Source organism: Suricata suricatta, chromosome 7 (genome assembly GCF_006229205.1).
Source record: "Suricata suricatta isolate VVHF042 chromosome 7, meerkat_22Aug2017_6uvM2_HiC, whole genome shotgun sequence".
Lineage (NCBI taxonomy): Eukaryota > Metazoa > Chordata > Mammalia > Carnivora > Herpestidae > Suricata > Suricata suricatta.
In genome coordinates this window covers 131637793-131665595 of record NC_043706.1, presented here as the reverse complement: position 1 = coordinate 131665595, position 27803 = coordinate 131637793, and the positions used below count along the sequence as shown (strand labels likewise).

The 27803-nt window shown below is 40.5% G+C and overlaps 1 protein-coding gene across 1 annotated transcript in view; it reads left to right on the top strand.

Moving 5' to 3' along the window:
* SYNE1 (spectrin repeat containing nuclear envelope protein 1) overlaps window positions 1-27803 on the top strand; it is a 455818-nt gene that overhangs the window by 604 nt on the left and 427411 nt on the right. Inside the window, exon 2 of the mRNA XM_029943998.1 lies at window positions 7852-8147. Coding sequence (XP_029799858.1) covers window positions 8081-8147 — 67 coding nt within the window. The 5' untranslated portion in view covers window positions 7852-8080. The remainder of the gene's footprint in view (window positions 1-7851; window positions 8148-27803) is intronic.

Below are 27803 nucleotides of genomic sequence, written 5' to 3'. Positions count from 1 at the left end.
GTCGGCACTCGGTCGCCAGGGCGGCCCCGCTCCCCGCAGCCCTGCGGCCGCGCCCGGGCTCCCTTCGCTGCCGGGAACCTGGACGAGCCGAGCGAAGGTAAAAGGAAGGAGAAAGAGGGATGGAGGGCAGGAGAGAGCGCGAGAGCGAGCGCGCGCGCGCGCGCGCGCTGATGTGGGTGCTCGCCGAGCAGATTGCGGAGAAAATTGTGAGCAAGTTTGTACTTGGCCTGCCGGTGTTGTGCGTGCTTCACGGGAGCGAGAGGGCGGTGATGGTGGCGGCCGTGTGCGTACGTGTGTGCGGCTCGGCGACCAGGAGATAAGGAGGTGGGGAGCGTCCTCGCTGCAGCTCGTACGTAGATGTCCCTATTAATATCCCCCCGCTCGGATTGTCATTTCCGCTTGTGGCACTTCTCTGGGGCTCCAGTGATGCAGAAGCGAAAGGCGGCCACCCTCTGGTTGTGATGGTCGGTACTGTTGCTACTATCAGATGGGAGATGCCAGGCGTTGGGCAAATTCTAGGCGCCTCCCTTCCTCCGACTATTTTAGGAAGGGTTGGGGGGGCGGGGGGAGGGGAAGTGGGTAGCCCGGGCCGTGGGCTTGAAGACCTCGCCCAGGCCGGGCTTCAGGCTGTCACCTTGCAATTGTTTCCAGGCAGAGCCTACGCTAGAGGGCAAGATAACTTTCATCTCCTCCCCGGAAAGACACATTTGAGAAATTTTGCGTCGCGGCCGGAGTTCTGTGAAATGGTGGTTCACAGGGCGACAGGTGCACGGCCAAGGGCAGGAGAGTAGTGCAGAGTACAGCAGCTCTCGGGAGCCAAGCAAAGAAAGCCCGTGGGGGGCTGCGGGGGGCAGTGTCGCCCGGGGTGCCAGAGCTCGGAGGCTGCAAGTTCAGGCCCAGCCCAGGGAGGAACGTCAGCTGTGACACCGGTGTTAGCATCCTGGAATGTTCCTTTCTCGGCTTTCCAGCTTGGGGTGGGAAACCCTTCTGTATCTGAAATTCCTCTGTGAACGTTAAGAAAAGTTCTAAACGAATTATTTTTCTCTTCTTGAGTGGGATTTTGTCTGAGATCCGCCTTACTAAAGGAAGCATTTGTATACAAAAGCCAGGCTTGTGCAAGAGAAAATGTAGTAATTTTCAGTTGAGCAACAGTTATTAATATGACCCACATCTGCATAAAATGCTGATTTAGTCACTATTAGTCTTGAGGATTGTTTTTTAAGAGGCCTGCTGTTCCCCATGATGAAAAAGATTAATAGTATGGATAGAAAGTTCCTGATATTGCCAGAACAGTGTAATAAAACTCATAGCTATTTTTTTTTCTTGTGTTTTTGAGTCTGTTCCTTACTTGGTGGAAAATTTAGAACAAATTGTACCCGATCAATGCTAATTTAATATGTTCCATGCTGAAGATAAAGGCACATCTTCAGACTGGCTCAGATAATATTGCTAGCCTTTGAAAATATTTGCTCAGCTATTACATTATAGACTCGTTGTTATCTTTCTTAGCTAATGATTTTTCACAAACTGGTTTGTTTCTGTTCTCATTGTCCCCATATACAAATTCTTGTCACTGGGATTCTTTCCTTCAAGGAAAGAGGGGGTGGGAAAAGGCAGTTGACCATTCAGAATTTTTCAAGACTTGCTTGTGTTGAGTGTGGAGGGTACTCACTGGGACCTGCTCTCTGAAGATCTTGCGGCCCACGCAGCTTCTTGGAAATGACAGGAGGTGTAAATTGGACAGGATGCAGGAAGCCCAGGACTGGGTGAAGTTGCTAGCGTTTTCTCAGCTCTAGATACTGCAGCCACACCCCGTGGCCTGACCTTGATAGTCAGGCAGGGCCCAAGACTCCGCCGGGAGGGGATCATATTTCTCCCTCTCTTAAATGTGTTATACGTCCTTCCTTGTGCCCTAATCCAACCAGAACTAGTTTGGCAAGAAGTGCAGTATACACTCTAGCAAAGTATGGGAGGAAGCTGCCAGGTATCTTTGGGCCTGATTTGCACTGTGACCTTTCCCAAAAAAGTTGAATCATGACCTTTCATATCGGGCGTGCTGATCAGCTCTGTGCTTAGTCTTTTGGTTACTTGCTTCCATTTTTGTTCTTCCAGAAAAAGGACCAATTCATAGTAGTGAATAATTAACAGTGCTATTCCCTGATAGCCCCTACACATCCATTAGTAATACGTTTATATGAACTCCACATCCCTTTTCTACCTACGGCTTAGCTATCTTACTGTTTGTTCATTGGTACCACTGCTAAAGGACGAATAGAGAAAAACAATAATTACATTTAAAATTAGACACGTGACTCACTCTAGCAAAGGACTTAGATAGAAGGGATGGAAGTGTATTTATTAGCTTTTTAAAGATTTTTGCTTAATAGTGAATTTTAATAGATGTTCTATTCATATACATCTTTAGATATCTACTTTAGTAATGTTTCTATTTCACACTGCTGTGAATCTGTTTGTGTTTTATGGTCTCCATGCATCCTTTTTCAGTTAGGAATAAACCACATCATCTCTCGTGGTTGCCAGGTTTGGAATTTTCTCTTATCGCCTCCTAATACCTAAAATTGTGGTTGCCTTGCTTTAAGATGAGTTCGGGGGGGCCTAGCAGTGTTCCTCCTACTGCTTTTCCTAACACGTCTCTTTTTAGGAGCACAAACAAGAAAACTGCCATTGTCCATTCTGCTTGGAGACTGGAAAAGTCGAGGTTTGATGATTCACTCCTGTGCTTCTTTCACAGGCGCTGGTGTTCAGAAGCGTGTGCGGTTCAGATAGGAGAATCCCAGATAGCAGACCGTGTAAATTCCCACTGCATTCTGCACAATAATTGCAGCAGATGGTTATCGGTTGGGTATTCAGTTTGCTGGAGCAGCTCCCTGGATTTCTTCATGACAGAACTCCCCCTGCTTGTTGCCATATTATCAATATCATCTCCCCCTCTGATACGTTAGCTCTCAGGGGGGCTTACCTGTCCTGCTTCCTGCTGTTTACTCAGTACCACTGTCCTTTATGGATAGTTTCTCAATACCCTTTGGCTGGAAGAAATAAGTCCTGGGCTCTTTTTCTCTGGTCGGAGACTGGTGGATGTCCGTAGCTGCAGAGGGACGGTAATGCCTTCTGCCGGAAGGATTTGGAAAGGGTGCCAGGACTGTGAATTCACACACAACCCATCAGTGTCTACCTGATTCGCTCCTCCCATCCCGGTACTGGTCCCCCCACTTCCCACGACCCTGGGAACAGTGAGCCTGTTGGTGCTGCTGGGCCCTCCTCTGCCCACAAGCAGACCCCTACTAACTAATCGGTCAGTCCCAGCAGTGAGTTTCAAGCTCTCGTGGCCTCGTGCGAGTTATTTTAGCTGTCACTTGTGCCGCCGCTGGTTTTGGGCCTGGGGAGCCCGCCTGAGGGCACCTCTCCGTGCTGGGCCCACTTCTCATATTGCAGGTGGAGAAACTGAAATCAGGGGAAGGAAAATGGAAACCAGTTATTTGCCCGAGCGCTGCTGCAGGCCGAACAATCTGCTGAGAAGATCACATATTGATCTTTTAAAATTTAATTTATGCCGGGTAACATTAAACCTGATTTAGCATAACATGACTCCATTTTACAGATGAAGAAACCAGTGCTTAGAAAAGTTTCCTTTTCTTCAGGTCACATGGATGGAATTAATACTCTGTTCCAGATCTTTCTTAGGCCCTAGAAATGTCCTCATGTCCTGGTACCACACCCCCTGTGATCGGCCGTTATTGGGCACTCCCATCCACAGAACCAGCAGCTAGCTGGAACAAAGCTAAGCCTGGAACTCATATCTTCTGACCCCCAGTTTCCTTTTTTTTCTTTTTCTTTTGTTTTATAAATTTGAAATTTCTTATATCATATGTCCCCCTGAGTGAAAGTATCCATAAAAAGCAAGAATATCAGAATGTCACAAAGGAGGAAATGTGTGTATATATATGATGAAAGCAAAATACTTTATCTTATGTCTGAAAAAGGAAGGATATTGCACTAACTTCTTTTCTCGTGCTGAGGGAGGAGTTATCTGTAAAACAGAAATGTAAGTTGAGGGTCTAGGACGTTCTCAGGGATGTACTTGGTATCGATGGTGGGATGTCAAAATAAGAACAGTTATAGACTCTACACTTGCAGAATGTTCAGAGTCTACTTAGAGTGTGAGGGTAACAAGGGTGGTGAATTTAAGACAAATTGTATTTATAATAACATGGGTTGTGTGTACAGGAGTGTGTATGGGAGTGCTTAAGGACAGCTTCAAGCAGAGTGTGGGTTCTGGGCCAGGTATTTCGTGATTCTTGGGATCTGCTAAGCTAACAGAGCCCCAACAGGGGTGAAGGTGTTCAGCAAGCATATGAGTGCATGAGGTGAAGAGTATTGGAAGTAAGATCTTCAGGGCACATCTGGCTGTGGGCTCAGTTCATGGTACCAGGACCCACGACCTCTAGAGGCAGAATCCTGTGAGTTAACCCCGGGGCACTTTGACACTTCCCCCCACCCATTTCCTGTCTCCCCTCCCTGACCAATTGTCAAGTGCTACACTTCGTGCCTCCAAAAGATTTTTCAGATTTTACCCTCTACTCACTGTCCTGTTTTAGTCTGTCATCATCTCTTATCTTATCAAGTATCTTGACTCCTGAGATACTTTCCTAAGTGATCTTTCTGGATCTTTCAGTCTTGTCTCTTTCAAATATACCCTTAAAAACTGTACCTAGAAGAATCTCAATTATACTTGGGTACTTCTAGCTTAAAATCATTCAGTGGTTTCCTCTTGCCTCCCGGAGAATCAGGACTAGGCTTCTGAGCATAGCACTCAGGGCCCTCAACCATCTGGTGCTCCCTCCTTCTCCAGCCTCAGCTCCGGAATGTCACCCAGGAGAGCCCTTCACGATCTGACTCTTGGTACTCCCACAGAGAATCATGCTGTTTCTTGTGTCCATGACTTTGCTCAAGGTACTCTGCCTGGTGTGTGCCTTTCATATTTTTCTCCTGACTAGCTCATTTACCAAGATTCAGTTCACGGGTGAGCTCCCTTCCAGGACACTTTTCCAGAACCTTCCAACTGGCTTAATGCCCATCCTTTGTATTTTCCATCTCTATATTTGTACTTGCCCGTGGTATTGTTGTATTGTTTTTTTTTTTCTATGCTGTATCTCCCACTATGTTCTAAGCTCCTCAAAAAATAGAATCTAGGTCGTATTCATCTTGGAACCCCAGCATTGAGCTCTGACACTCAGAATGGGTTTGTTATACTATAGAAATAAGACTGAATACATAATCTGAATTTGGACATACACAGAGAATTTCTGAGCTTAATATGGCCATCAAAAGATAAATATATTGATACAAATCAAATAAATATATGTATATGTCAAGTTATTAAAATTAATCTATTATGAAACATAATACCATCATTTCTTTTTCTTTAACTTTTCAATGTTTTATTTATTTTTGAAAGAGAGAGATAGCACAAGCAGGGGAGGGTCAGAGAGAGAGGGAGACACAGAATCTGAAGCAGGCTCTAGGCTCTGAACTGTCAGCACAGAGTCTGACTCTGGGCTCGAACCCACAAACTGAGAGATCATGACCTGAGCTGAAGCCAGATGCTCAACTGACTGAGCCACCCAGGCACCCCAATTCCATAATTCTTGATGGGTGGTGGGGGCTGTGACTTCTATGAACCCCAGGGCTGATCAGGGGCTGGCTTGGGATAACTGAATTACAATGAATTTCTTTCTTCATCTCTATTTAGTTAGCTAGCTTGCTAGAGTTCAGAAAGTTATATTTTTACATTTGGAGAACTTAACTTTCACAGTTAGGAGAACCCATCTGTAATATCCTCAAGGCACTTCACTGCTTATTAGTCTTCAAAGTATGGTAGCTTTTGCATGTGGGCAAGTGGAATATTTCCCCCCAGGAGATGAAGGCTGCTAAAGGGCACATAATTTGAGCAAGGCTAAAGGCCTTGATGCATGACAGGCCAGCCATAAATAAATATTTCTCCTCTGAGGATCCCTTGGAAAGCCACCCACTGAGAGGTACCTCTCTAGCCCAGAAGCTGCCAAGTATTGGGTCCTCCTTCAAGTAGCCAAGAAAAGTCTGTCTGTGCCTTCTTACCAGTTGATGCTAGTTCACTGCACCGCCTCCCCCTGACTTGGTAAGTGACCGGTACACCCTTCTTGTTCCAAGACACCTTTCTGAGGCTTTTTCCCCAAGGCAGCAGCAATACGCAATGTTTTGCATCCCTTTTAAGATAGTGTGCTAAAAAGATGTTATCAGCTTTGCATTCATGCATTCTAACCAGATACCAATGTGTACTAACGTTAGTCATGCCACTTTAAAACCAATTGTAATTTATAATCTACTCTGTTACGTAGCCACTCTCTGATAAATAATACTGTTTGTCTGACCATACATTCAGGTTATAGTATGGTTTTGGACGGCACTCATCGACTCCTCCTGGTTTCTTCCTTCTGGCAGGTGGCCCATCCCACATGGGTGTGTTTTCTTTACAAGTTTGCCTCTACCATCCTCCCCGCCCCCATTCTTCTTCCTTAGCGCCCTCCTCGTAATGCACAGGTGTGACGCGAACTGTAATGAAGGGTCAGCTCCCGTGGGCGGCCCTAATGTGTGGCCCCTTGGTTACGTTTCTGTCTCTGGGTGCATCTTCACCCTCCTCTCCTTTCTTCATTATTTATCCTACCTATGGCAAAACCTTCTCTTCACCTAACCCCAGGGTTAGGAAACCCTTCTTCAAAGTAAATGTCTCAATGTCAAGGTTTCATCAACTACTCTCTTTTCTTTTTTCTCCTTGCCCAGTCCAGGATGATGAATTAAACTTGACCAAAGCCCAGAACTCAGGATGGGGTTAGAAAGAAAATGGCCGTTCTGCTCAGGCCACCCTTAACCCTAGCCTTACAACCTATGTTAGAGTCTTTCTGTATGGGAAGGAAAGAAGATAAATCCAATCTATTTTGCCTTCTAAACACAGAATATTTGAAACTCATATTTTTAGAATGAAATATCTTTCCACTTATACTGTTTTAACTCATCTAATAGTTATTAGAAGCTAAGATTTGTTTACATTTTTATTTTTAAATTTTAATCCCAGTATAGTTAACATCTAGTGTTATACGGGTTTCAGGTGTAAAGGACAGTGATTCAACAATTCTATACATTACTCAGTCCTCATCTAGGAGCTCAGATTTAATATCAGTCCTGGAAATTGTACAAAAAAAACTGCAAAATATATGTACAAAGCAGGCTGAAATAGCATAGATTAAAGAACCTGGGAATATTGAGAAAGAGGACTTGGTGTGGGACTTCATAGTACATTAACTTTCATAAATCAATGGAGAAAGATTATAGTTTAAAAAGAAAACATAGAACATGTGAACATTTCTTTTTTAGCAACCAATTTTAATATATGCAGCTTGTGTATATATTTATCTTGTCAAATGTAAGAATTCCCAGCATTTGCCTAGTGTTTTATAAAAACTTCACTTGGGAGGCGCCTGGGTGGCTCAGTCAGTTAAGCTTCTGGCTTCAGCTCAGGTCATGATCTCACGGTTTGTGGGTTTGAGCCCTGCGTCAGGCTCTACGCTAACCACTAACTCAGCCTGCTTCGGATTCTGTGTCTCCCTCTCGCTCTGTTGCTGCCCTGTTCACACTCTGTCTCTCAAAAATAAGTAAATGCATTTACTTGGTAAAGTAATCATCATTTTGGTACTGAATCATCATTTTGAACTGAATAAAATAAAAGTTTTTAGCACTAGGATGACCTATGTAGGTGTTTTTTTTTTTAATGTTGTACCTTTTCTATTTGTTTTTCAGATTCCTGAGTTCATTTAAGAGAATAGTCTTAAAATAAAAGAAAGAAAAGAAGAAGTGGTGTGGTCTTTGGAAGAAGGGGTTATCTCCTTGCTAGCTGCTGCAAGTGCCTGAGATTCACTGACCACAAATCGATCCAGAACGCTCCAGTATGTTTTCGTGAGTGGTGTGGTTCCACCGCACCCTGGGACAGGAGTGTCTGGTGTCGGTTTCGTGTGCGGTGGGAGGCATCATGGCCACCTCCAGGACGGCCTCACGGTCTCCCCGGGACATCGCCAATGTGATGCAAAGGTTGCAAGGTAAGGGACAGAAATGTCAGGCTTTGTTTTTGAATTTTTTAAGTATACTTTACATACCAGCTCAACTCAGGATCTTTTCAGTTTGCTTGCACTTTTGTTCAATGTTATAAAACTATAGCAAGGGATCACAAAATGACGTGTCTTGTGATGGCGTTTTGAGACTAGTCCATGCTCTTTGAAGATGCTATGTTTTTCATGTAGAAAAAGACAAAGACCAGGCTCTTTGTTTGGTTTTATACGTACAATAGTGTGATCTTAATGGTTATTCAGTGTCCGGTTGGGAAGTTAGTTATTGCCAAACTGCCTTTCAATCACCAATGAGAGTACAGTGCTGCGACAGTGCACAAGGTTATCATGGTGATGGTGATAAAACATTGTACGCTATGGTCAAATAAGTCAACTCATAGTTTACTTACCTCAACTAGGAGGCCCTTAGAGATCTAGAAAGTCTTTAAGCAAAATGAGGCAAAGAGCTGCAGAGGGTTAATGACGTGAGGGGAATAATGGCGGGCAGCTGCGTATGGTCTAGAACCACATTCCTCACCTCTGTTCTTTCTCTAATAGCAAACTGTTCTTTAGAAGACCATTAGCAGTGAAATGTTATGGCAGCTTATAAATTAATTCGCAGTAGTGAATTGAACATGTGTTGAAACATGTATATTCTTAAACGATAAAAATAATCATCTTGAAGAATATGAAAATACTGCTTGCTTGTCACAGTCCTAATGCTACCTCTCTCCAACTCCAAATGGATATAAAAATATTCAAATTGTATAGGCTTTTTTTTCCTGGTCTTTTTCAGGACAGCTTAAAGTAATGTTACAGGTTGGCTTTTTGCTTTTCTAGTATTTCCAGCAAGCGATTGCTGTGGTTTTCCACTGTGGCCAAATTAATCTCTCACAATCCCACTTTCTTCACTTATAATGTATTTGATATGCTTAGCAGTAATTTGACTTTTAAATACAGATGAAAATCTGGATACTCGTGGCCCAGGGGATGCTGTCAATTATAGAAAGGCAGGAGCTGGGTGGAACTGTGAATTTCTCCATGTCTTACCGGAGGCCACCAGTGTCACTGATGCTCCCGCTGTCACGAGGCTGCCCCACGTGTCAGTCGTCCTGGGCTGATTTTTGATGCTTCGGTGCCAGTGGCACTTGTTCCACATTTATTGTTGGACGATCTCCTTGTCACACCAGAAAGAGCTTAGTTAGATAAAAGAACAGATCCTTGCTGAATATGTGGGCATAGACCTCCTCCATAGGCAAAAAAACTACCACCACAACAGCAGAACAACCCTGATGTGTCTACACAGTGCCAAGGATCTCCAGTCCAAGTCGTACATCTATATTTGGGGAGATGGAATACCGAACTTGAAGTTCCATTTTTCTGTCCGTGTCTGTCTCTGCTGTTTCCTGGGCACAAATTCCTGAGCCATTTTGTGCCTCAGTGACCTCACTTACAAAACGATGGAAAGGAAACCAGAGGTCCCATTAGGAAAGCGTAGGCAAGATAATTAGATGATAGGGCAGATTTTCCTTTGTGTTTATTAAATATGAAAATTCCCTGGACGACACACACATATATATACACATGTACACACACACACACAGCAAAGGAAAATTGTACAGGGTAAATTTGAAAAAGATTAAATCAGAATCAGATTATGACTCTATAAAGTGTTTACTCTTTATTCTTATTTTGGTTTGAATGAAATTTTTTTAGTACCAGGTTAAGAGGGGAGGGAAGAGTGCGGTGCCTCAGTCTTTTAGTTTATTATTTCCTGTCGTGTAGAGATCAGTGGTTTTTTCCTGAGAAGCATGTGGAGTCGGCGAAGGACTGAAGCCCCTCCCTCCCATCCCACACCTGGCTTGTCCCAGTGGGTGGCCCATTTTAACATCAGTACATTTTGGGACCCAGCTTGTACAATGCAGACTGCTCGCACTCCGGATTGTTTCAAGCTCAGTGAGATGAGGACAAAAGATGCTTTAAAAACTATGAGAACTGTGTCTGGTGAGCTGTTCAAATAGTTGTGGAAGAAAATTGGATGAAGAGGCATAGGCTTGATAATTCGTTGCAAATTTTTCTAGTCATGCAGATTTGAGGAGGAATGTTAAGGTTTTATAGATTCTGTGCTGTAGAAAACTAGTAATTTTAGGGGTACCTGGGTGGCTGTTGACTAAGCACCCGACTTCGGCTCACGTCATGATCCTCACAGCTTGTGAGTTCGAGCCCCACCTAGGGCTCTGTGCTGACAGCTCAGAGCCCGGAGCCTGCTTCAAATTCTGTGTCTCTCTCTCTCTCTGCCCCTCTCCCACTTGCATTCTGTCTCTCTCTCTCAAAAATAAATAAACAATAAAAAACCTAGTAATTTTATTATGTAATAAAGTGATTATACTTACTGTAATAATTATTTTTTCCTTTCTAGTAGAAGGAAGAATTATAACCTGTCATAAGGGTATCTGACACATTTGGAACCATTTGATACACAATTCCTAGGCACTAGATATTTATTATTAGTTTCTGGCATCAATTACCCCCCCCACCCCATCTTACTTATGGCAACAAAATGAAAGGCCTGCACTTCCACAAGAGGCAGTGGACCTAGCCTACAACCGTGGAACAGAATGTAACAGAAGGAGAACTGGTGGATATATCTGTTAGCATATTGATCTGCTGGGTTACTTCTGCTGATTCAGCCAACGAGGTTTGTGTCTCTGCTGCATTTCAGTTCTTGTTGTACATCCTGCCAATGCTTGGAGCCCAAGCAAGAGTCACCCTCCCCAGGCAGAGGAGATCTATTTTCTGACAAGGGCACTTAGTGTCTGTAGCTACCTGCTGGATCCTCCAAACCAGTGACCGTGGTGCTAATTAACGGAGGGCCAGCCTTCTTGCCCAGGTCGTGAAGACAGATGAGAGGATATATTGGAGGGAAAAGAAATCTGTTAACTTAAATAGTAGCAGAGTTGCTATTTTCAAAGTTCAAACCCACGAGGACATTTTTCTAGAATCCCCGGTTCTTTTCTTAGATGATCTAAGTAACTGTGTTATTGTCCCCCCTCTTGAGTTTTATTGTCATATCAGATCTGTGTATGACTAATAAAAATCATATAGCTTTGAGTAAGGGCAACTTGGCTTTGCTCTCTTGCTTTGTTTAGTTTATAACCATAATTGTGGACTGCTTTTCTGCTTTTAATTTTTATTTCTAGTGCTAGGAAATTGAAGCACATACACAGATTGCTACCCAATTTAGCTGCTACTCTAGTAGTTCAATATTTCACCTTTGCCAATATTTGTGCTTGTTTGAGCATCATGTTTTCGGCTGGGATCCTGAATTATGGATGAGCAGACAGACTGCAATGCAGACTTTTATTTGCTCCTGAGAATAATGAATGTTTCTGTACCTTCCATCAATTTAAATATAACCTTAAAAGCAGATACAAGACAATAGTATGACACAAGAATATTAAAATTTTAAATGAACATCGTTAGTGTATATCTTTTCTGCTCCTTAATGGCTAAGGGGATCCACTGCACAGGTGGCTATGGAGTCATTTTAGTTTTTAGTCACATTGGAGAAGTACAGGTCTGAACTCTTAAGCTTTTAACTTTCTTTAAGATAATGACAATATCATCGTAAATTTCATCATGCTGCTACATAACGGTTGCTTAAAACGGGATTTGTTAAATGGCTTCTGTCAAATACATTTTTTTCATTTGAAGATAATATATCACAGTTTAAGGAACTTTAAACTGACATATCAGTGTTTGTTACTGTACACTGAGGCAGCATGAATCTAAACTTACAGAGTGAGTGGTAAATGCCAGAGAAGAGTCTATACTTGATCTTAGCCAAAAGGCCGAGAAGCAGTTGCCAGAGAAGATTGAAAGTGTGCATGTGCATGTGAAGGTGTCACATCGAGATAGCTTTGATAGAAAAAGGAGGATTATTGGTTGCAAGGTCAAGTGAATGAATTCAAGGCCAAAAAATGAGAAAAGGGATAGATATGTATTCTTGGAGATATACCCATGAAATTTGCTAACTGTACAGTAAAACATAATCATACCTCCCTCTAAAATGGCTTTTATGGTTAAACTCTTTTCTGGTTAAATATGATATTTCCTCTACATCTCATACCGGAAAAGAAAACCTTAGACTAACAAAAAAGTTAACTGGAAACTAGAATCAACATTAATAAATAAATAATGACATAATATCCTTCAGTGTAAGATTAAATAAGCATCAGAGAAGGAGAGGTTTGCCATTTATGGCGATTCTGATTTTTTTGCAGGACCTTGAGAGATTCACTTCTAAATTTTATTGCTCTGACTTGATGACTCTTCTATTATTGTCAAAAATCCATTTATTGTGTCTGGATGAAATTCTCTTTTTGGTTTAATCTCTTTCTCCCTACAATGAATATTATGTGCTAGTTTCTCAAATTTAAATACAAAGCAAAACTCAGCACAAAACACTGATTATTTATTTATATTTTGGAACATCACGGTTAAATGAATCTTTAATGAATAAATGGATAAATCATAACCCCTAAATAGACGAACTGAAGATGAAATTAGTCAAGACATACGGTAAAAGCAAAGGAAGAAAACAGTTAAATTGAATCCCACTTTATTTGGTCTCTTCAAAATATTTTTCTTATCTGAAATTTATTTTTAATCAAACTTGGGTTTTGATCATAAGATCATTTTAAGGACCCTTACCCAACTGAACCATAGCCTATGTCCGAGCTCTCTCAGATTCGTGTGCTGTTTTTTCAGCTTTCATGGTTTAAAGATGTTTTTCCTTCTTTTTTTTTTTAATTTTTTTAATGTTTTATTTATTTTTGATACAGAGAGAGACAGAGCATGAGAGGGGGAGGGGCAGAGAGAGAAGGAGACACAGAACCAGAAGTAGGCTCCAGGCTCTGAGCTAGCTGTCAGCACAGAGCCTGACGCGGGGCTCAAACCCACGAACGCGAGATCTGACCTGAGCCGAAGCCGGAGGCTTAACCGACTGAGCCACCCAGGCACCCCTGTTTTTCCTTCTTAATGGTATATTACATGTTCATTTTATTTTTAAATGCAATGAAGTGTATTATACATCATATAATGCCCTGTCCTGCAAGCTTTTCTGTTTGCAAAGCCATTTTACTTTTCATGGTTATGGAGAAGATGCCTGAGGCCTTCAGGATCTTCAAAGGGCTGCAAAAATATTGGCTGTCAAATAGAAAAAGAAAACTGCTAAAATCACAATTAACGGAGGTTTAATTCTCTCTTTGCCTCTCTCTCTCTCCCTCTCTCAAAAATAAATTAAGTAATTAAAAAAAAGATGGGGTGCTTGGGTGGCTCAGTGGGTTAAGCATCTGACTCTTGATTTTGTCTCAGGTCATAATCTCATGGTTCATGAGTTCGAGCCCTGCATCAGGCTCCACGCCATCAGCTTGAGATTCCCTCTCTCTCTTGCTCAAAAATAAATTTAAAAAAAAAACTTAGAAAAATGAACAGAAGTTTACAAATACTATAATTATGTCAACTAGTTAAATGTAAATCGGATCAATTCAAAAATTATATACGTGTTAATACATTTAAATATGCAGTGTGGGTACACTTTATTGCTATTGATATAGTATGTGGCAGGCTTCTAAACCTCAGAGTAATTGGGCCTACAAATAAAACATAAAGCATTCTTACCCATTGCTTTCAAATTAATTCCTTTTAATATGGCACTTACTTTTGTCACTCCTATGATGAAAATCTTCCTTGACCTCTCTATTGAAGTCCCAGCTTCTTGGCTTGGCCTCCTTATTCAAGCTGCATCTTAACTGGCCAGCCCTTGTCTCCTCTAGCTCCCCTACCTGATCCCAGGACAGCTACCAAATGCCACTCCTTGCAATGCTTTCGAGATGCCCTGACTCTTCTGTGTTCTTCTTTTGGGAACGGGCTCTATTGGCTGCTCCTAAAACCCAACGTACCTTCAAGGCTCAACTTAAATTCAGCTTCCTCCATGAAGGCTCTGTTGCTGATATAATCAGAAATTCTGTCTAAAGCCCTTTAGCACTTTATAGCACTCTTATAGGAATTATCTAGTATTGCTCTGTGTCACATGTATGTGGCTAACCCAACCACTCAGAATAGCAACACACTGAAGGCAAAAACTGGGTCAAGTTCACATCAGTGCCCTACACATTGATTAGGCAGTGCATTTTATAATGCGGATACGTCGTAAGTATTTGTTGAGTGAATATAATACAAATATGTAATATCATATTGATTATCAGTGGTGGAAGCAGGGTGACTGGGAAGGAGGTAATTTGGGTAAATCACAAGAGAAAGTAGAGTGACTTGGACTAGATACTAAACAGTGGAGAAGGGGAGAAGTGGTAAAAATCTAGATAGATTTTGAAAGTAAAACTGAAATAATTTTCTGATGGGTTGAACAAGGAGTATGAGAGAGAGGAAAGATAGTGGGCCCTCTCATTTTTCATTTTGAATTGAGGTAAAACAAAAGACTATTGGGAACAGGGTTGAGGAAACTCAAGAGCTTTTTCCGGATGTGTTACATTTTGGAAGGCTGGTGGATAGCCCAAAAAGTGGCTAAGTACATATGACTGTAGACATCAAGGGCGAGGACACAGCTGGAGAAAGCATTTGGAGATCCTGAGCACACAGATAGTATTTAAAGCTGTAAGGTTGATCGACACCACCCAGATAATGAGGACAGATAGAGGAAAAAGGTTTGAAAAACCATGCAACATTGGTGGGTGAGGTGGTGAAGGAATGAGGGGGGTCTCATATATGAGATTGAGAAGCTGCAGCCCATGTGGTAAGAAAAAGAAGAGGGAAGGTCTGGAAGCCAAGAGAAGAAAGGATTCAAGGAGGGAGTGATCAATTATGTTAATGCTGTTACCGTTCTTTTTATGTTCGTGCCTCCAAATGTTTATAGTATATAAAAAGCTTATGTGTTTATATGTATAAATATCAGACCTGAGTGAGCCAAGTACATGTGCATATAGTTTCAAATTCGTTTCTGGAAGAATTAAAGCATAGCCCTGTTCATTCCGTGTAAAGAATTGCAAGATTCTAGGAAGTTAATTTGAGAAGAACAATTCCTTAAGAATTTATTAAATGCAAATCTGTACTTCATGTAGAGCCCAGTCAGAAATGCATCCTAAGAATAAAATGTCTCTCACTCTGGCCCTGATAAGTCCTGCATTCTTATGGAGCTGGGGATCCTGCAGTGAAGTGACAGATGGTCTTGATAAGAACAGTTGCTCCCACTGATGCCAGTTTGTGTGTGACCATTGCATCTCAGTGCCTTCCTTCCTGGTGGACCTCCTGCCCTCCAAAATGTCCACTTGCACCCCTTGACCCCATCTTCCTAGGTTCTTTCCACATGACAAAATTAATAGCATTCCTCTTGTGTTGTGGAGAAAATCTTTACGGAGTGTGTCAAGTATTTTCATTGCTTTGGTAATTGTTTTATTAGTTCCTCTAGGGTGTAGTTTCTTGAAAAGAAAAGAGAAAGTATGACATTGTAAGTGTTTGGGTTATCTGAAACATGGGGAGGGCTCTGGGATTCCCTCTCCATCAAGAGTGGTACCCTTCCCAAAAGTACTAACTTGAGTTTGGGAAAACTGCATTTGCATTGAGGAAAACTCACTGTGCTGGAGACTGTTTAACCCTGCTTGTGTTGGATCAGAATGGGTTCTTGGGGTAACCTCTTACAGAAGGATGAAGACCACACTTGTGCCCATGAACACTAGTTCCATTAATATATAATTTAGGGTAATAAATACCTATAAAGGGAAAAATACTGGACTTTAAATCTCATGTGATAAATCTCTCCTATAGCTTTTTAGAAATGTTATTTATTTATTTTGAAAGAGAGAGAGAGCATATGTGTGAGCAGATGAGGGTCAGAGAGAGAGCGAGAGTGAGAGTGAGCGCGTGCATGTGTGTGTGTGTGTGTGTGTATGTGTGTGTATGAGAGAGACAGAGAGAGAGAGAGAGAGAGAGAGAGAGAGAGAGAGAATCACAAGTGCAGAGCCTGACTTGGGGCCCAATGCAGGATTGGTCTCACGGGCTATATGGTCTTGACCTGATCTGAAATCAAGAGTCAGACGCTTAACTGACGGAGCCATCCAGGTGCCCCAATCTCTCTTATATCTTACAAGCCTTACAAAAATAGCTCATTTCTGAGCAATTATTTTTCTCTTTTATTGTCTTTCTAATTGGGGCTGATGGGAATATTGACAGATTGTTTACATGGTGCTCACACCGAAATACAGAGTTCCTGATCTTTGTAAGAATGACATCCTATCATTTAATTAAGCAATTACTCACGTGTTCAGGCTATCATGCACTCATTTAAACAGTTAAGAAGTTATGTTAGAAGAATATATGCAGCTTTGTCATGATGTTGAGAATAGGCAAGTCATAATTCTTTATTTGTTTGTATCAAATAAATGAATGGAAATATCTGGGAAAAGGAGAAATTGGCAACTGCCTAAAATTGGGTCTGGGCCAAATGATTTGTGTAAGATTTTGAATTCCTTAGACATAGTGAAGTTTGCTTCAGTATTTTTAAAATGGTTTCTATGGTAACTTGTGTTTTTTTCCCCGTTATTCACAATGACCTCTTACATAAAAAAACAATTCCTTCCTCTACTGATATTAATCTTTCATGTTTAGTAAACATTGGTCTCCACCCATGTTTAAAACAAATTATTTACCTTAAATGACACAATAGTTCTCCATTCTTTCGGTTTCTGTCTCTTCAAGTGTCACCAACATTATTCACATGGCATTTTGATCCCTTTTATTGGTATTTATTATACTATTGACTTGCTTACAAATTCGGGGAAATGTTTCAGATTTCCAGGACTTATCTTGTGTTTTTGTTGTTGCTGCTATTCTTATTATTTTATAAGCCACAGTGTTCCTTTTGCCAAGAATGACACTGGTTACATATTCCTGGCCTACGTTTTCAGGTCCTTTGCTTTTCTCAGACCCCTCGTGGGTTATATCATCTTATCCAACTGTGGTTGCTACGAGCATTCGTTGCCTCAGTAATTGAATAGAAAATGTAGACTTCTTACCCAGGCACCTGGGCATTAAACTAGACTGTACCCTTGACATTGTAACAAGAGAGATTTTTCAAATACAACTGACTGTGTCCTTTTCCCTGTTTGAAAGCCTACAGTGACTCACCCTAAACTTCAAGATAAATTCATCACCCAAAAAAGATCTGACTCCTTTTCATCTTCCAATCTTTGTTTGGGATTATCTTCCACACATTGAATCGTGGTGTTCAGTGATCTGAAGCACTTCTAGTTTGTTCAGGCTAACTTCTATCTCACGTCCATGTCTTTTCATGTCCTCCACTGCCCGCCCCCCTCTCTTTCCTTTCACTTACCTGGGCTTCTACTCAGGCCGCAAGACTCAGCTCAGACATTGTCTCCACCGTGAAACCTGTCCCAGTACCACCAGCCAAAGTGAAAGGAGTCCTTCTTTGTGCTCTGAACGTGCTTCTATTAAAGTATAGTTACATCAGTCTATGATGGTTTCTTTCCTTCAGTGTCCCATTTGAATATTAGAACCTTGAGGGCAGAGACTTTTACCTTATACAACTTTGGATATTCAGTACTGAGCATAATAACTTAACTTTTAGTAGGTACTTGGTTCTTTCACGTGTACATTCCCACATTTAACTGCTATGTTTTGAGCATTTACTGTGTCCAAGTCCTCTCACTACAGATGTGAACATGTACAGAGTTCCTATCCTCATGGGGCTGTAGTCTACTGGATGTGATAATTAATGAAAATTTTATAAACTTGGTGATATAGGTATCATGATGGTAAGTGCATGTTTGATGGATAAATTTAGTTTCCACAAAAACATGCAGCTAGAAATAAGTAAATTGACCACAGTAGCAGAATGTTTCATGGTCTAAATTATTTTCATGTTATCTTTTACTCTGCCTGCATTGAAAACACACAGTTTTTTTGTTTGTTTTTGTTTTTATATAGAGGGTAGTGTCATTTAGATCGGAAAGGGACTCATAGTTCATAATTTGATGTTCTTATTTTGTCAACGGAGTGACAGAACTCTAGAGCAGTGAAGTGATAAGCAAAGGTCATAAGTAAGTATTTGAGGAGCTCCATTCTTGGACAGAATTGAGAGATAACTCGATATTCATGCATTAGTGGATATTCCTTCAAGGTTATTCTTTTGCATAGTTTGTAATGATCACTATATCATTGTGGATAGAAGACAAGACTGGCTTCATGATCTTTTTATTTGGCCCCAGCATAAAATAAAACTGTGTGACCCCTTGGTTCCACGGTTATGAAGAGTAACTAATATGCGGCAGGGCATTAAGCCATGTGTGGAGCCCATCTTAAGGCAGAGCCCTGGGCAGTAGTCACATCACACACCCATGAGGCTGGTATGGATGGAGGAGACTTTGGAACACTTGAGAGCCTGAACACTTTAGGGCCATCATGAAAGAGAAATTAAGAAGTGGGAAAGGATGAAGAGAGGAAACAAAACATCAGAGAGCCTTTAGCTCTTTCAAAATATTACCTGGGATCAGTCGTGTCTAAGAGGTAGGAGAGAAGAGTAGGACTCTGATCTTCAGCTCAGCACAAAGCTAGTCCTCAGGCACTACTGGTCCTGGGGGCTGGGGAACCTTCCTGTCACTTGCAACCTTATCTTTCTAAATTCAATATAACTTCCCACAAAAATGAATCCATGGTCTTTTAGTGAGTTGAATTTGCCCATACATTTCATCAAAGGAAAGATCATTTTGAATATTAATTATTTTAATAGCCAGTTTTCTACCAAAACCACTTAGGTCATACTAAATAATCATAAGGAACTAGCAATTATTTTTCTTATTTCTGGATGTATATTCATTCTAATTATATCCCTTTAATTTCTCTGTCCTTATAATTAGTAACATGCAGTCACATTTGTAAGAAACGTGATATATGGCATATAAAAAGATTCGTTGGAAATTTTTTGTTCTGATTTCCTCTTATGCAGTGAAGTTGTGAAAAATCCTTAAAGAGTGCAATGCTCTTGTGTTTGTAAGTCAAAATGTATGAAAATATTTAGTTGTGAAAGCATTACCAAGTTCATGAGTCTCATACAAGGAGAGTAAGCTATTTTGAGATCATTTTTTGTTTGAATTTTGATATTTTTTTATGTATATTTATTTTTGAGAGAGAGAGAGAGTGAGTGGGGAAGGGAAAAAGAAAGAGGGAGAGAAGATCCAAAGCGGAGCTGTCAGCACAGAGCCCCACGCAGGGCTTGAACTCAGGAACTGTGCAATCATGACATGAGCTGAAGTCAGATGCTTAACCGACTGAGCCATCCAACCACCCATGACACTTGTCTATTATATCATTTTGGTAGGTAGACACCTATGCCTACTTAATGAACTTAATAAATTAACATAAAGTGCCTTTACATTTGACTAGAAACATGTATATACAAATAGCACTCTTTAACACTTTGTTTGGTTTTATAATATGTTTTCTGTAGCATACATGCATCTCATCTCTGTGATAAATGGCTCCTTTTCAAAATAATATCTCTTACCAGACAATAATAAACAAAGAAGGAATGTTATTTCTGATATGTTTTAGAGCTTTGCATATCTGCATCTTTCGATGCTTTGTACTCTTAAAAAGAATGGTTTTATAACAATATTGAATTTTTTTCTTTCAATTTTTTTTAATCTTTAATTTTGAGAAGAGAGTGTGAGTGGGGTGGGTGCAGAGACAGAAGGAGACATAGAATCCGAAGCAGGCTTCAGGCTCCGAGCTGTCAGCACAGAGCCTCACGTGGGGCTTGAACTCACAAACCATGAGATCATGACCTGAGTTGAGTCGGATGCTTAACCAACTGAGCCACCCAGGTGCCCCAAAAATATTGAGTCTTAAAGATACTTTTATGAGTTTAATATAATGACAGCAGTGGTTACATAAAACTTTATTAGTATCTATAAATATTTGGAAGATGGATAGTTATAGTAAAAATCTAACACTGGCCATTTATTACGCATAAAAAGATCTGCATTTTTTAGGTTTTCTAAGTGATACTTAATAGTTGAAATTGAAGTGTGCTGGAAGACTTATAGAATCTCACAATTTTTGAGGGAAAAATCTTAAATGATCAAGTTGTCTAAGTCTGATTTTAAAAATAAGTGATTGAAATTCCTAAAGCTTAAATGACTTAAAGTCATGCATTTAGTGGAAGCAAAACAGAACTAGAACCTAGATTATATGATTCTCTACAGATTTATGAAATTTTGTGGAATTTTCCCCTCATGGTAAAATTAAGTGGTTCATTACGAAGCATTGCCTTTTTAGCTTGGTTTTGTGTTGAAAAGCAAGATTGGTGTTTAGTATGTGCTGTGTTTATATAACATTATATACTTTGTATACCTCTAATTAGCATTTAATTACAAATAATTAGAGCTGCTCAGAGCTATAGCCAGTATCTTTCAACTTTGAAAAATATGGCAAATATTCACTAACTATTTGTCGAATGGATGTCAGGTTAGTAAATTCAGAGAGATAAAAGAGAGGTAAGGATGAGGGGGAGGAGGGAGAAAGAAAGAGAGAATCTTTAGCTCATCACTTCATTCGGTATTGCAAAGATTTCTCTGTAGGTACAACTGACTTCCTATCGTCACTTCAACTGATAAATATCAATTACTAGGCTATAGGTTAAAATATAATGCTGTTCTCAAGGATACATTTTCTTCTGAAAATATTGCCACACGCTTGATGAATTTATTTGCATGTGTGGGACCTTTTGTCGTGCAATGAATGCAGGAATGAGTGACTGTTCAGCAGATATTCCATTCCTACAGGAAATGTAAATTGAACGCGTCCTGTGCTCCAGATACTGTGTTGAACATCAGGGATCCAATTCTGAAACAGACAGTGGTGTCCTGACCCTTCGGGAACTTCAAAGATAGTGACTGGGCTGTAGCCATGATCGAAGAGTTTTGCAATGAGTCACTCCGGACCAGGGGCGGGGGGCGGAGGACCCTTTAGGGGGTGGTTGAGATTTTTCCAGGGTTGGCTCCAGGCAGTCCCAGGAGCCTCGCTGGCTGCTGCTGGGCTTGTCCTCTGGCTTGGGCACTGGCCCTTCCTCACGTTAATTCTCATGCCAGGTTTTAGGAACTAGGCCACATTCTGACAGAACTGCCAATGAGCTCCCCTTCTTGCCACGCTCCAGATGGGCCATTGGGTAATAGACAACAAGCTGTGGTGCCTTCTCTGCCAAGCCACAGGCTGTGAAGATGGAGGGGTGGAGGATGCTCACTTCCTTCCCCACAGCGCGTCCATAGTGTCAACCCATTCTTCATTACGCTAGGGAAAGTTGGCTGTTCCATGTCCGAGAAATTTAGGAATGATCATTATTATTACTTTCCTGAACTTCATGCTTTAACTTTGGTTTGGGAAATGTATGGACTAGTGGAATAGCACACTCTGCCCATTTTATTTAAAACCAGGCACTACTCTAATACACACACATGCACAGAACTCCAAGAATAATTAAAAAATAAGTTTTTGAATTCATAAAGCCCCAAGACTTAATTGCACCTGTAAAAATACCTTCAAACATCTGCCTTTAGAACAGTAAAAGTGTTCCTGTGTTTCAAACTATAAAGAGAACTTTTCTGCCCAGAAAGCTCTGGGCAGTTTTAACTTAGAATTGGTTTTAATTGGCTGAATTACCGATGCCTCAAGAAACGGGGTTTTAAGAGAGAAATAAGGAATCAGACTTAAGTGCACACTGCTGGACTGAAGTACTGTAATGTATTTCTTCTTGGTAAGCTTGCCTTACAACCACCTACCCATTAATATGAGCTTTTACATGTTTGATAAGGAAAACAATTTCTTGTTATCCAAAATAGCTTCTAATGTGGGTCAGATTATTGATGCAGAACGTTAGACACTCCTTTTACGTTTCAAGGACCATCGGTGCTTTGAAGTACCAAGTGGCCTTTGTTTTTCGTTTAAGGAAGGAAACATGAGTCCAATTCTTCATTGCTAGTTAGCTGTTTAATAATTTAACATAGAACATGTGATGCCTAGAAAATAGATTTTATTATTACTTTTTTAGCCACATAGGCTAAAAGAGATGAGTCCAAATGGAAAGCTAGTCAGATTTCTGTATTTAAGCAAACATATTCTTCATACATTCTAGTGGTTGTTTTAATATTCTGCCAGTGAGATTGACCAAAGAATATATTAGATGGGTTTCTGAATTGTTTTCCAAAATTTAAATAGCTTGATTTTCTCAAATTGTACAAATAACTGTTGATTAAAATTCAACCAACATTGAAAAGTAGAAGGAATGAAGTGATAGTCTTTCCAACATCACTACATAGAGAGATAGATAATAGAAAAAGAAACAAAGAAAGCAAGAAAGAAAGAAAAAGAAAAAGAGAAAGAGAGGGAGGGAGGAAGAAGAAAGGGAGGGAGGGAGGGAGGAAGGAAGGAAGAAATGATTTTGATGGACATCCCCCTCCCCTGCCCCCCATCAATGTATACACATACAAATGAGGGGAAGGGTTTTCACTGCCCTGTTCACAGTGCTCTTCTGTTCTCTGTGGGGTTTTTAACAGAACAGTATATTTCTCACATCTTCACACATCAGTAAGTACTAATCCAGTGACATTGAATGGCTAAAGAACATTCTATTCTAGATAAGCATTGCTGTTGGTCTAACCAATCTTCTACTATGTCTAGCTTTTCACTCTTTTAGGTAAGACTGATAATCCTTTAAAACAAGATGCTTTTCTTTCTGCATTGAGTTTTACTTTAAGAAACAGAGAGTGAATATGAGATAGTTGATGACTTTTAAGAATCAGTTTATGAGGCGCTTGGGTGGCTCAGTCGGTTAAAGTGTCTGACTCTTGGTTTCAGCTCATGTCATGATCTCATGGTTCATGAATTCGAGCCCTGTGTTGGGCTCTATGCTGTCAGCGCAGAGCCTGCTTGGGATTCTCGTTCTCCCTGTCTCTCTGCCCCTACCTCACTTGCACTTTCCCTCTCTCTCAAAATAAATAACAAACTTAAGAAAAAAGAACCAGGTTTATAATAATTTTAATGAACAAGTTCCCCCCACCCTACCCTCAGAATGAGATCGTGAGAGTCCAGTAATCATTATCAGTGACTTAAATGTTTGAATATAAGTTAGGATAAACTTCCCATTACTTGTGGGATATTTTTCCAATGAAGTCCCCACACCTTTTCCCTCAGAAACAGCCACACTACCTAACCTGGAAAGTCCACACCCACTTGAAATGGGAACATTTGTGTCAAGAGCTGATGCTTCTTCCTTTCCTTTGATCAGACTGATTCCCATGTAGTTAAGGGCAGAGCCGTCAGCAGCATTTTATGTAAAATGACACAAACACTTTTGCAGAATAACACCACCTGGGTTGTAATGAAGTTGAATTTAGTCCGTAAGTGCAGAATGTAACACTGAAATCAAGGAGGCTGGCCAAATCAAGTCTCCAACTCCGATGTAATATGCAGGCCATTGAGGTGTCGGAGTTTTATTTTCTGTTTCCTTGAATTACCCAGACAACTAACTGTCTGAGCTCTCAGTTTCATGCTGTGAGTGGGAGTGAGAAATTGTGGGAAGTCATGGAAATAATAGACACCAAGATGCTAAAGTCTTGCTTCATGTTCCTGGCAATAGTCATTTCACCTGCAGAATAGTTGCTTTGGTCTGAAGTACACATGTCCTTTTCCCTGCTGGCCCTACCATAGCCGCCCCTGCATTCTGCCCTGCCTCGTGTTTACTCCTGCTTTGTCCCTTAGCTTTTGTTTAATGGTCACCCGGGAGGCACCTCTCCCTCCAAGGTAGCGCTCATCCGAAGACTCGGTCCTCCTCCCTTCCTTCTCTCCAAATAGTAACTACTTAAGTCTCAACAGGTATTAACAAAAACAAAAAGGAACCAAAAAAAAAAAAAAACCTAGCTCTGGGTCTGGTTTCAGATCATAAGGAATCTTTATATCCAATTTATTCCAGAAAGGATTGAAAACAACAAAAATGCATACAACCAGATGCAGTTTGTTTTTAAATGAGGAAGTGAACAACTTGGGCCCATGGAAAATACTAATTAACATGGCCTTCGTTCTTGGCTTAGCACAGACGTGTCCAGATTTTTCTGAGAGTTGAGAGAGTTGGGGTGGTGGAGGAATGGAGAGTGGAGAAGATTGATTGAGTATCGTACTCCCAAGTTGCTTACTGCCAACTTTGACATCAATCAGCGCGTAAGCACTGACCAGAATGAGTGGGAATAAAGGGGTAGGACAATCCAGGACAAACTGAAAGTGGCCAGCGAGCCCTGGGGATGGATTTCCGGAGTATGAGTGGCTTTTTGCACACAGCCTGTGACTGATTATAAAGGGGTTGGTATGTAATCAGTAAGGAACAGATAACCCACCACACACACACACACACACACACACACACACACACACGCTCATTTTTTAGACGTTCTCACACTGCCCAAGGCTTACATCTCATTCTATAATCCGTGCCTCACAGTGCTGTCTAAGTTCCATTCCTACCAGAACTATTACTAAGCCTAGTGATTCCCAGATCACTTCTGGTCATGATTTGTAATCTTCTCTGTGGGAGTCCCATGTGTCCCTCTGCTCAGGGCTTGCACTCCATCTTTACTCTGTAGCTGTTCAGCAGGACTGTATCTCTGGGCTCTTTGTCCTTTGGGGAAGGAAAGCATTTACATCCTTATCCTGCTGCGCTTTTCTGACCTAGTTTAGGCTGTTGTCTCTTATTTGCTTCTGTTGCCCCGACTGGAGATTTCCATGGCATTGATTATCAAAATTCCACCTCAACCTATTGTTTCCTTTCTTGTGGTGTGTCTGAGATGTATTGTTTAGCTTATGATTATGGATGAATATCTACCTAGGTGCACCCCAATTGCTTCAATTAGGTTAACACTGTGACTCCCAAGGTCTACTGTTGTTCATGATCTTGACAATTGGCACAACTATCCATAAATCCTGCGTCTCCATAATCAGCACTTGCTTGTCTTCCTTCTATTTTAGACATTTAACTGCCGATTGAACTTCTACCTGTGTTCCTGTTTTTGGTATAAGTGAGTACTCCTTAGCTTGGTGTAAATCATTAGAATATATACCTTGTATATTAAATGAATAGTAGAATGAACAAGGCTTCCTCACCGTGGACAATCTTGGACACCTCAGATCAACAGTGTCATTCTTATTCACAAGTTCTCTTTGGTGTCTTAGATTTGCTAGGTGATCTGTCTTCCCCAGTTATTTGGAAGGCAGCTATGCTCACCACTATACCACCAATGCACGCTTCCGCAGTTATTTGATTTTAGGCTTGCAAATGGAAGGCAATATAAATACATGGGAAGATTCATAGTACAATTTCTTTTAAGAAAAGAGGGAAACTATTTGTTCATACTCTCAGTGGGCATTGCGTTCCTTAGTGAATTATCATTTTTACTTTACCATGGCTATATTTAAGTAAGAGCTTTTAATGTCATGGTGTATAAATTCATATTCAGAATTTCTGAGAACTTTACAGATTACATGTTTTTTCCTTTATGAAATAAAGAGCCATCTAGAGAGAAAAACTTTCCACCATTAATTCCAACTCCTTCCCCTCTCAATTTCTCAGAACATCAAGGAGAATTTAGACTGCTGACAGGCAAAGCCAAGAAAGAGGGAACCAATCATAAGATAGAGCTAAAAGATTGTCATTAGTTCAAAGAAAAACACAGAGGCAAACTTTCAGCAGATTCATTTGCTTCTTTTTTTTTTTTTTTAATTATTTGTCCGCACTTTTCCCACGGGGGAGAAAAGTTACTGTAGCTTCTACCTAGTTACGTCTACCTAGTCCCTTCTGATTCTAAACTTCTGCATCCCATTCTCCATGTAAGATAAAGGAGACACTAAAAAGAGATTTTTGTTCGCTTTTGTTTTCTTATCAGGAAACATTTATATTTCACCCAATGATTCCCATTTATTAGCCATTTAATTAAAAATTATTGCTTGGATGGTACATTTTATATTATACTCTAGTGTCTGAAAGAAAGCTGTGCAAAGGTGAGATTTGTTTGGACTCTCAGTCCCTTCTCAAATAGGTGGTAGCAGCTGTTCTTTGTCGCCTCTCGCCATCTGTTGTCTTGTTTTGTCACCTCTGCTAAGGTTTTCAGCACAACACGTCTACCTTCTTGCTGTTAGGCTGTTCATCTTTGTTACTATATGTGAAGCCTCAGGGTTTGTCAACTGCTACTCCATCTAATACATTGGTCAGTCCTAGCTAATATTACTGGGCTACGCTTGCCTTTGCTGCTGCTAAAGGAGAGACATTTTACATAAATTACTGAATGTTCTCAAGAAGACATTATTTTGGAATTCAACCCAACCAACACTTTACATTATCCTATTGGGTCTTATGTCTGTACTTTATCTCCTACTTTTTACCTACTGGTTATTGTTCTGTGTATTTAACACTCATCTGTTGACCTGTAATACCTTATTAGAGTGCCAAATACACAACTGAATGCTTGCCATTGCTTTTTGGTGATAAGCAGACAATAGAAGACAGGGTGATGTAAATAAAAATAATAACCCTAAATACTCAACTCAAGTGAACCTGACCAGTGGATTTTAATTCTTACTGTAGACAGGCAGTAGAGATTCAGTTATGTAAATGGTCAGTATTGTGATCAATAGTTTGGAGATTTATACCAAAGGAATTGACCAAGTCTCATGTAACTATTTGTAGTTTATTCATCCTGTCTGCAAATTCAGGGAGAAAACACTGATGTATCTGGTTGTGGCAAATGATGTCCGGAGTACTAATTCCAAGATGCATGTCTATCTGATGTTTTAAAATAAATTTACCTCCATATGCTTTGAGGGAAAACATCATGTTGTTCAAAACTCAAAAGTCTGTTGGTTTACTAAAATATCTAGAATCTTCCAGCACAGTGCATTTAAATGGGATCCATCATTTCACATTAAATTTAATAAGAGTCCTTGTCTTACTCCTTTAGGAGCTGGAGGTATTTTTAGTTCTTTGATCTGAAAGTGTCACCTGTGTAGAACTGCTTAGTATGTCAAGAGAGTGTGGGTGTGTGATAACCTAAGGCCATCAGATAAGTAGATCCAAATAAACTTGCAAAAACAAAACAAAACAAAACAAAAAAACCCCAAATGCCCCAAAACCCATTCTTCTTTGTATTCCAAGCACTTAATACAACAACCCACGGAGATGTTTTCCTTGGCGGGCTTACAGAGCACTTATCAGCCCAGGGAGTCACCAGTCTGAAATTTATGACAGTTCGAGAGACGTACAAGGGCATGGATTTCCTGCTTTATTTAAATAAATTCAGAATGATAATTTTCATCCCGTAGGAATTTTCATTATTGAAATTATTAAACAAACAGTAAACTTTCCTAGGTTGGGTGGCTTATATAACTTCTATGAAGCTTAAAACTCAAATCCCTGTGTTTGTTCTCTTTATTTTTTGAATATTGTAGAAGACTCAGAAGAGGCCTTTGATCTCTTACAAAAGACTATATGACATCACTTGAAATAACTAATTATTCTGTTTC